At 37.1% G+C, this 10,636-nt stretch overlaps 1 protein-coding gene and 1 pseudogene across 1 annotated transcript in view; both read right to left on the bottom strand.

Annotated features, from left to right (window-relative positions):
- Positions 1 to 4,100: 4,100 nt before the first annotated feature.
- LOC146484316 (uncharacterized) overlaps positions 4,101 to 10,636 on the bottom strand; it is a 12,075-nt gene continuing 5,539 nt past the window's right edge. The window contains exons 2-3 of the mRNA XM_085104843.1: positions 5,735 to 5,762; positions 4,101 to 5,155 (exon numbers count right to left, since the gene is read on the bottom strand). Of these exons, the coding sequence (XP_084960969.1) occupies positions 4,101 to 5,155; positions 5,735 to 5,744 (1,065 nt within the window). The 5' untranslated portion in view covers positions 5,745 to 5,762. The remainder of the gene's footprint in view (positions 5,156 to 5,734; positions 5,763 to 10,636) is intronic.
- LOC146484317 (uncharacterized) overlaps positions 6,028 to 10,636 on the bottom strand; it is a 10,071-nt pseudogene continuing 5,462 nt past the window's right edge.

Genomic DNA, 10,636 nt, shown 5'->3' on the forward strand with positions numbered 1-10,636 from the left:
CGCTACTCAAGACCATGTTAAATCGTGCGTTCCACCTGTCATCCACCTGGGAATCTTTCAAATCTGAATGCGATCATCTCACGGTGATGTTTACTAACCTCAAGTACCCCGACAGCCTCATCAAGTCCACTATCTGTCACTTTGTCACCTCAGTGCGGTCTGAAAACCGTGAAGTGCAAGCTCAGTCCACTAACGAAAATACTGTTCACCGAATAGTTTTGCCTTTCAAAGATCAAAAGTCAGCGAACGCAGTGAAGAAACGATTATCAGATCTAAGCAACAAAATCGGTCACACTCTTCAACCTGTGTTCAAGAGTCGCAAAATATGCGAAGACCTCAAGATGTGCGAGCCAGAACCACCTGTAATTAGCCAACAATACGTTGTGTAAAATAATAAATGTGATCTGTGTGATGCAGAGTATGTCGGCTACACCAGCCGACATTTACACCAACGTATTGACGAGCACCGTTATTCGGCAATCGGCAAGCACTTAAAGAACGACCACGGTCTGGAAACCATCGGCGATCTTACCAACAGCTTTTCCGTTTTAAAGAAGTGCAACGGAAAACTGGAGTGTCTTATTTATGAAATGTTATTCATAAAGAAGGAAAGGCCATGCTTGAACACACAATCAGACTCCATACACGCAAAACTATTTATTTAATTTGTCACCTTTACATGTATATTTTACGTGTTATCGCCTTGCACTGTATATATTAAGTTGTCAATTTCATTTCTTTTCACTTGAATATGATGACATTGAGTCATCGAAATGTAGTGTGAAACTTCTTTCGCTAATCTTTATCATTAGATGTTTAGCTAAATGTAATCTTACTCTAAAGATTTGTCTTGACAAAATAGGCAGCCATGTGCAGGGAGTGAAGCACATCCGTACCCCCTCTCCCCCCTTCCCCTGCCACCAAAAAAAGTAAAAGAACTTTAATACTATTGTCTGGTTAGAAAACATCAAGTTAGCTGACATAAAAAGCATTTAGCTGAACTTCACATAAAACTTGAAGCTGTGTTGCAGAGTTGGCTCAAGCACTTCTTTTAGTAAGATCACAAAATCTTGGTCCCTGCAGTCAAACCAAGGTGGGTTGTTCATCATTGGGTTCAAGCGGCCCAGAATCACATTTTCCTGTGGTCCATTCATGATCAACAACTACAACAATAACTTTATTTATCCACAGTAAAAATCATCAGGCAATGAGGAAAAATTATTAAAAGTTAACTAATACTAATAACAATCCTATGGAGCTCAAATTATAAAGAAAAAATCATGATAATAATAATGTAAGGTGCCTGCTTTCCATGAATGCTGCGCGATATGCTAAGGATTAAGTTTATACTTCTGGAAGAAATCACTGCAGCGAGATTTGAAGAAGGAGAAAGTTCACGCTTGCCGCAGCTCAACAGGTAGACTTTTCCACAGCACCAAACCGCTATAACTAAAAGTATTTTTGACATAATTGGCTTGAGGCAACGGAGTAGCTAGCTTTCCCTCGGAATCCTTAAAAGAATAATGAGAGATTTCATTTCGATAAGTAAACATAGAATGCAAATATTGCAGGGCAAGGCCATTTAGAGAGTTAAAGACCATAGTTGCCGTTTCCAGTTTTTTCCAGCCCATAGATATAAAGAGATGTCAGCACTGGTATCATTAGGAGAACAGGGGCGATTTTGAAGCTTCTGCAATTTAGCTGAAAGGGATTTGTCACAATTCCCCAAACAACGCTACAGTAATCAAAGCGAGGTTGTACTAAAGCGTCATATATAGTTATAAGCACTTCAAATGAAACAAAAGTGGCGTGGCGCCCGCTGTCCCAGCTGTCAGAATTTAGCCAATCAGTGCAAACCAGGAATGATAGCAAAGGTAAACAGAAACACGTGAAAGGAAAATTTAGCGCTAACTTGCCTGCCAGCCGGCAGCAAGTATGGCTGACGGGAATACTCCAAGGAAGGACTGTGTTGGGAGAAAACCCAATGCAGAAAATCTGAACGATTATTGTATATATTGCAAAGTTTCCTTTAAAGTTCAGTATGGGGATTCTTGGAAGTCGATTTCGTCAGAAAATCTGTTCCTTCTGTCGAAGAAGAAAGGAGTGGAAGGTTCAGTCTTATCAGATGCACTTCAAAAGACGGGAATCCTTGCTGAGAAAAATTCTACTCTTTTTAATCGAGTTTGCCAACCACATGCCACAAAAATACGAAAAACAAGTGAAGGATTTAGCTTTATTGTGAGCACACTTAATGTGTTAAATCCTAAGTTTGTCCAGCCGATTCTCCAGGAGGTCAAGGTCACCAATGTCGGTGTTGTGCCAAGGGTCAAGCGAACCTTGCCGACGTCACTGTCAACGCCAAAAAGGCGTCCTGGACAGAAAAAAATGTCCAAAACTGGATACAGTCGGCCAAGGAGAAACAAAGAAGTGCAAGGAAATCACTAGGATCCGAATTTTGCAATCAAGTCATCGAAAACGAGGACTTAATTCTTAATATCAACAATATGATTTTGTTGGAACAGTTGACCTGTGTAAAAGTTGTGATGTTGTGGCCGAGTGGCAGAACAGATGTGAGAATGCCAGATGAAAAGGAAAGCAGCGGTCTTGTTAAAAACATTGCCTTAAAACTAGTAGTAATCAAAGATTAATAAGTGCGTTCGAAGTTCAATGAATTTAGCTAAAATCATACAAAAACAGAGGAGGAAATTAGTTGAGAGATTAAATGAGAAAGACGAAGTATTTAAAGAGCAACATGAACAATAGCAACTTTAATAGTGAAACCCAAATATGTAACCAAAGATGTCTATCTACTTAGTTACAATGTAGTTTAGATACTGATTGTGGGAGACTAACTTTTGTAACAGTAACATGAATGATAGTAACTTGAATAGTTACAAGGGATTGGTTAGTTGCAAGGAAAAAAATGTAACAAAACATGTTAGTCTACTCAGTATCTTGAAAAACTGAAAATGATAGAGTAGACTTTATAACAACACATGAGGCTATGATGAAGTTCAAAATGCTATGAAAATTAGATTTTTCCATGTCTAAACGTTTCGTGTCTGTGTGTCATAGCATTGTTTAACAATTTTTCTTAACTTAACAGTAACCTGGATGATACTAACTCGATTAGTCACAAGGTAAAATGCAATAATTAAAACATGTCAATCTACTCATTTACAATGTAGTTCAGATACTAAATGAGTGAGACTAATTTTTGTAACGGTAACATGAATAATAGTAAATTGAATAGTTTCAAGAAAGTTATGAAGTTGGTAATGCTATGAAACTTTTTGCAATGTTTAAAAGTTCTGGTGTTTGGATGTCATACCATAGTTTAACAAAAAAAATTTTTAATAGTAACATGAATAGTAACTTGAATAGTTGCATGGGATTGGTTAGTTGCAAGAGAAAATGTAAAAAAACATGTCAATCTACTCAGTATCTTGAAAAACTGAAAGAGATAGACTAAAATTTATAACAAAAACTGGAACATGAAGCTGTGATGAAGTTCAAAATGCTATGAAACTTAGATTTTTTCCATGTCTAAATATTTCGTGTTTGTGTGTCATAGCATTGTTTAACTATTTTTCTTATCTTAACAGTAACCAGGGCCGGGTTGTTCAAAGCGTGATTAAGCAAACCCAGGGTTAGCGTCAATTTTTATTCCAGTTAAATTAATAACCAAAAGAGGTTTTCTTAAGGATTCTTGCTCTTTAGTTTTATTTTTCGATTTGACTTCATGTGCAGCTTATAATTAGCTTTTGAAATCTTTTTAAACAAAAGAGATTAAATCTTTGATTAAGCTTTAATCGTGGGTTAGCAGTAATCGTCTTTTGAACAACTGGGCCCTGGATGATACTAACTTGATTAGTCACAAGGTAAAATGCAATAATTAAAACATGAGAATCTACTCATTTACAATGTAGTTCAGATACTAAATGAGTGAGACTAATTTTTCTAACAGTAACATGAATAATAGTAAATGGAGTAGTTTCAAGAAAGTTTAATATGAAATTCAAAAATTAAGTGCTATAAAAGTTTTTGCAATATCTAAAAGTTTTAGTGTTTGTATCTCATAGCATGAATTATTAGTAACTTCAATAGTTACTAGAGATTGGTTTGTTACAAGGGAAAATGCAACAAAACATGTGGACATTTTCAATGTCCACAAGTTTTCGCGTTTGCGTGTCAAAGCATACTTTAACTGTGTCTAGGTTTAAGACAGCCTCTGTGATTTCCTCCTCTGTTGTTTCATTTGCAATTAAGTGACAAATTGAAAACAACTTTGGCACTGCTTCTTGATAAACCTGTAGCTGAAGCTTCTGCAGTGGTTGTTTGGAGTTTTGGATATGGATCTTGAGTGTCCACTTTACACTGCAGCTGGTTGCCTTTTGTGTTACTTTGCAGTTATCGCAGACTGCAATTTTTCCCTTGATTGTAACTTTTTTTGAACATGAACAACAACAGTTGTATTTGGTGACACTGCTTATTCCTAGTATTTCTCCAATGGTTTCTGTTGTTGTTGAGATGTCACTGACTTCAGGTAATGTTTGTTTGAAGGGTTCAGCGTCCTTGATGGTGTATAAATTATCTTGTTTTGGTGTGTTCAAGTATCTTTGATTCTGAGATACTTTCATTCTCAAGTTGTTGAAGAAATAGGTGGACTGTGGTGTGACGCTGTCAACATGCTTACCCCAGAAAATAACTTTTATGTAACCAGATGGATCAACTATATAGCCTTCCTGTTTTTTGACAGGAGAATCTTGGATGACTATAGTTTTGGTCGCACTTAGATGTGATATCTTTCCTTTTATTGACACTAGCTGTTGTGGTGCTACTTTTGACAAGGATGCAATTGATGTGACATCATCTTGTGCTTTGTATGGAAAATCAGCTGTTGTTGAAGTGATGGTTGTGTTCCTGTTTATTACTACATCACTTCGTCCATACTTATTGCTGATGTTAAAATTTGAAATTTTAACCGGTGATCTTTGTGCGGCCATTGCATCAAGAGTTTCCTTCTTTTCAGTTGCAAAGCATACACTGCCAATGAGATCTTTCTCTGTCTGAAGGTGGCAGTTAAAGTAGCTTGTTGGTCCAGATTTTTTTACTGGTGAGACATTATGCACAAAGCAAGTTATGTCTTGTTTTTCTGTAGGAGGAGGTAAAAAGATATTTAGATTAATGTAATAAATTTGGCATGGATGGGATTACTGCATAAGGTAGCTTGTGTTATTTGAAAAAAACATATGTGTAAATACTAGTCTCCTTGTTTCATGTACTGTAAATCCTCTATTAAGCCCCCAGGGGGCTTATTGTTTTAAGGCGCATTGGGGGGGGGGGGGGGGCTAAATAGAAAGGAAGGGCTTAATAGAAGGGGAAGTGTTAAAATTTAGCAAAACAGGAGCAGTTCACCACTCATTAATTACTGTAATTAAGATTATTTTTAGTACAAATAACAGTGATATTTTGGCCAAAGTTCGCCACCAACATGCAAGAGGTGTGGGAAAAATAAATTGTATCATATAACTACATGAGAACATTAAAGGGTGACAAAAGTGATAGGAAACAGTGTACGTCTAATACCTAGATGTTCAAAATAATATGTTTTATTAATGAGAGCATATAGAGCAGGTAAGGTTGTAAAATGATTTTAAAACAAGAAGCATTAGTTTAATAGAAGAAAGGAACGTATAACCATAATATTTAAGTATGACCGGGAGATACATACCTGAAGCCATATTAGATCTCTGTCTTGTCTGTCGAAAAAAAAAAAAATAAGGATGTATACAGATGTTTTAGGAGGGTGTTTAAAATACCTTTAAACCCTAGTTAATACAACACTCTGAAACATTACATGGAACTTTGCTTTAAATGTAGTTGGAAAGAGAACTATTTATAACCATAAAAAAAAATCATTTATGTATGCATGTGTTGAAGGCCGTATAATCAATTTATTCTAATTAATCAATTTTGGGTGCTGTACTGTTGTGAGTGACTTTGTTCGCATCACTCAACTTTGGATCAATGTATATTTGCTAGATTATATAGCCTCCTTTCTTCTTCAAGTCTATATTTTAAATTAGTGGATTTCTTAAGACTCTTAAGTCTTTCAAAAGTCATTGGTTCAATAATACAAGATGAAAGTGTTTTCACTCTGCTTATAGCTACATATGAAATGCCTGCAGTAGTTCAGTCTGACCAATGTCAATCCATGCTTTTGGCAGTGTTAACCCTTGGCTCTTGTGTATTGTGATTGCCCAAGCAAGTTTGAGAGGCAACTGTTGTCTCTAATGTAAACCATCTAGTGTCTGTGAGGGTATTGTTATTGGGCATATAGGCACACATCGTGGAATGCTTTCACTGATAGATGGACCTCTATACTCATTAAATTTTACTATGACAGCGACAGGCAAGTCTGGTGGTTGCTGGTTGTTTGCATAAATGAAATCTTCAACCGTTCCAGTTGCACCGTTACAAAGTCCAACATCTATCCATAGGTTCATGGTAAGCATTACATGTGCACCTTTTGCAAGGAAAATGGTCGGTTGTAAACCTGACATGTCATCCGAACTTGCTTTCTCAGCTATATCACTAGAGTGACGTGCAGTGATGCAGGCTATTGGCTGATGAAGTTCTGATAACTGTTCAAAGTTATAATTAGCAACTTCTTCATTGCTGAAATAGAGCCTAGTGGCATCTTGAAACTCATTCACGTTCAATGCTATGGAAGGCTGTCTTGCCAAAAGAGGTTTCCAATCTTGCTCATTAGAATCTCCTGTGCGAAGGCGTATGAGTAAATCTCTAAACTGAGCTTGCTGTTGATTTAAGCCTTGAACCCTCTGGTTTACTGACAGTTTTACAACATTGCCAAACATGTGATAAGCTAAATAGCCTTGTTCACCTGTAGAACTGGAGGGTCTCGAATGATATAATGGGTTATCTGCCACTGGCAGCGTCTATCAATCCAGCCAAACAATGTTTGTCCTAGCATAGAGTATTCATCAATTAGGATATAACTGATATCTTTCAGCTTGGTTTGTAAAGTGACAAGCCCTTGTCCTGTTAATTCTTTGTTATGTCTTGGGCCAACAGGCAATTTTAATATAGAATGGATTGTACATCCGTTTATGTTAAATGAAGCTTTGCCAGTTGTGGCAGTCACTGCACAAGAGTGTTGGAGCAGGTTTCGGATGGCATTAATTAGGTAACTTTTCCCTGTACCGGCAACTCCAAGTATAATAAGAAGCAGTGGATCTTTAGGGCAGGCTTGTTCAGAATGTGCTTTCACCATATTGTAGGCATGTCTTTGCATGTCACTGAATGTATTAACATCAATACTTTGTTGTTGCAAACCAAAGGTAGAATCCAAAGTATCTTTCTTAGTTTTTATCCAGGATGGCATTTCCTGTATTAAGTGATTTGCATACTTAATCTTGTCATTTTGCCAGTCATAATCAGGCTGAGAGGTTTGTTGTGTTCTATTATCTTGGTTAACAAAATACCCAGGTATGAGATCTGCTAAATCCATCCACTCTTCACGCTGTGGAAGCTCTTCTGAAGAGTGCTCTATATTTGGTTCCTCTTCTGTGTTATTCTGTACACTTTGTAGTTTTTCATACCAGTCAGGAACATGCTCTTCAGCATATGGTGTTTGTAGAAATTCCTTCCATTTTGTGATGTATATTTCATCAGTGCCTTCCTGACAATCCCAGGCATTGTCTTGTGTAGTATGCCAAGGTTTGTGCTTAAGTAACTGATATTTGCAATAAAGTCCAAAAGTTGGACCTTTTGAATGGGAAGAAAATACTGGAAAAACTCTGGGAATCATGTTATGAGGCTGAACTGTTAGTTTGTTGTTGACAAGTTTGTATTTTGTTGCAAAATGAATGAAATTAAGAGCCATTATATCTGGGATGGTTTGAATATATTTTTCCCTTTTAGCGTAAGTATCAAGCAATGAGTCATTGGTTACAGTATCTCCATCATTTGTTATAGTTTTGATTCTACGTGAACCATTTAGACTAATAGGTACCACATTAAATGATGAGCTGACAAGTTTCAGTGACATGCGATGATGCATAGTCTCTTGTGCAGAGAAGTCACGTTGGCCAAGTGACTTCATTATCACTTTTTTTTATCAATTTTGTAGGGTTGCTATTGTTGTTGCAATTACGGACAATAGAATTAAATGCAAGTTTCATTACAGGTGACTTTGGTTCACCTTTTGAAGCATATTTTGCAAGGTATTCAACACATGCATGATAATCAATGATCACTTGAATATCACAGTTTGCCCTCCAGCCTTGAAGCTGAAGTCGTTGGTGATTATTGAGTCTGCTATCATTCCTCTTTGTTGTGATCTTTGCTTTGTATTGAGTGCTTCCATCCTTTGTATGAATGGGCTCAAACTCTAGTTTTGTATTAACACAAGGTTCAAATGGAAACGTAAATCTACATTTCAGTTCTGTTTCGTTTTGTTTCTTTCTAAGACAATAGTTTGTACTACAGCGAGTGTGCCTTTGTACAGTATTCAACAAATCAACATAATCTTGTTCAGAGTCTTGTAAACTTACAAGGTCCTTGTGACGCTTTTGACAAGGATGAATAGAGGGCTTCACCCATGTGCCATTATCTGGTGGATCTGGATTATATGTAGACAATAACCAATCTACATACTGACAAACTACCTGGGAAGCCTTTTTCCCATCCACTATCTGTTGATTGAGTTCTAGTATATTGACTTGCTCAGCTGTATTAGTGGACATTTCAGCCAAATAGCCTTTTAGAGCTGTTTCTGAGAGTTTACATAAACCTGGATCATTTTTCAGCTTTGCTACACCATGACAATGTATACTACCTCTAGCTTGATATTCAAATCTGTACCAGTGCCACTCAGCATCTAGTGAATTGTATAACCAGTATTTAATAAAACTTTCTAAACGCTGTGTAAAGAACCAGTCTGTAATATGAGGATTGTTAATCACATTCTGCCGTTTGTTGTCAGTTGAATTATTACTGACTGAGTTGCCAAAAATTGCATGAAGTTCAGGCCAATGCATATCAGCAGAGGAGAATGTGAAAAAGAATGTTGGAGCTCCAGCATGGGCTATTATTGCTTTTAAATCTTCTTTAGCTTTGTGCCAATAAGCATTAGAACCAGTAATGTTACTAAGATAGCGTGATATCTTAGATATAAACATACTTGTGTTATTGCTAGTTGCCATTTGCCGCAGCTCTTCAGCAGTCAAATGAGCATTCCTGGGTTTTGTTTTAGGAACATGCCTGTCTGTTGCAGAATACGTTTTCTTTGTATCATATTCAATGCCCAGTAACCAAATCTGGGGTGAGTAACAAAGCGATATACCCATTTGTCATTCTTGTTTTCTCCAAACTTTAAAAGGTGCTTTACTCTTTCTCCGAGTGGTATATCTCGGCGTAATGATGGGTTAGTAGGATCACCCTTACCATCTGGAAATAATGTTGGGAAAGCCATTGTTGCTAAAAAGGGAGTTACATACTCGTTTAATGGTTCACTGCCAACTGTTGGCCAGGGCAAGTGATTAGAATCATTAGACAATTGTTGGCGCACAGCTTCTATTTCTTGCTGCTGACACTCTGGAATAGGCAGAAAACTACTCATTTCAGTACCCTCATTATAAACAATGTCATCTTCATTTTGAGGACCTAAGTCAGGTTCACATGTGCATCCAAATCTATATTCTCTGTTTCAACCGAGAGAAGACCATGTGGAACACCATGTTCTGGTAAAGAATTTAAAGAATTTTGATTGATGGTTATGTCCTTGTAGTGTGAGTTATTATTAACAAGCCATTGTAGTGCATCAGCTACATTTTGCCTTCGCACTGTCACATCTTTAAAACTGTTCTCTTTACCTTTCATCTTAACAACAATAACAGATAGATCTTTTGGGTATCTAGGCAGAGAATGTGCTAGTTCAGCTATATCCTGAGGCAAATTGATACAGTGGCCTGAATAGCCCCTTTGTCCACCAGGTTTTATGTAAACTCGCATAACAGGAAGTGCACGTGCAATAAGCATTTCTTCTACTTGGGTTAACCCCTGCAGTTGTAAAGGTACTAATGATGGCACCATGTCATTTTCCTTAGAAAACTTTTTTGGTTGTTGTTTATCTCGTATGCACCTCTGACACTGGTAGTGATCAACCTTCCTTGGACTGGATTTCAATGGCCATGCTTCAAAACAGACAGTGCATTGGCAAACTGAATACTGATCGGACTTATGAAAATCGTTCATGTTATTTTGTGCATGTTTTTGTTCGTGAACTGGACCAGCAGAGCTCTCTTTTTGTCCTGCAGAAATTGTTTGAGACCTTTTATTACTGGCTCTCCTATTTGCAAGTCTCTCTTTTCGCTTTTCAACAGTTTCTTCAGACGTTCTTTTTCTATAAGAGTCTTTGTAACTTTTTAGTCTCTCTTTTTGCTTTTCAACAGTTTCTTCAGACACTCTTTTTCTATAAGTGTCTCTCTTATTTTTAAGTCTCTCTTTTCGCTTTTCAGCAGTTTCTTCAGACATTGTTTTTCTATAAGTGCTTCTCTTATCTTCAAGTCTGCTTGCCCTTTCATTAGCTGTTTCTGTATATTTGACTCTT

This window comes from Pavona decussata, unplaced genomic scaffold (assembly GCF_977016875.1).
Source record: "Pavona decussata unplaced genomic scaffold, jaPavDecu1.1 SCAFFOLD_34, whole genome shotgun sequence".
Taxonomy (NCBI): domain Eukaryota; kingdom Metazoa; phylum Cnidaria; class Anthozoa; order Scleractinia; family Agariciidae; genus Pavona; species Pavona decussata.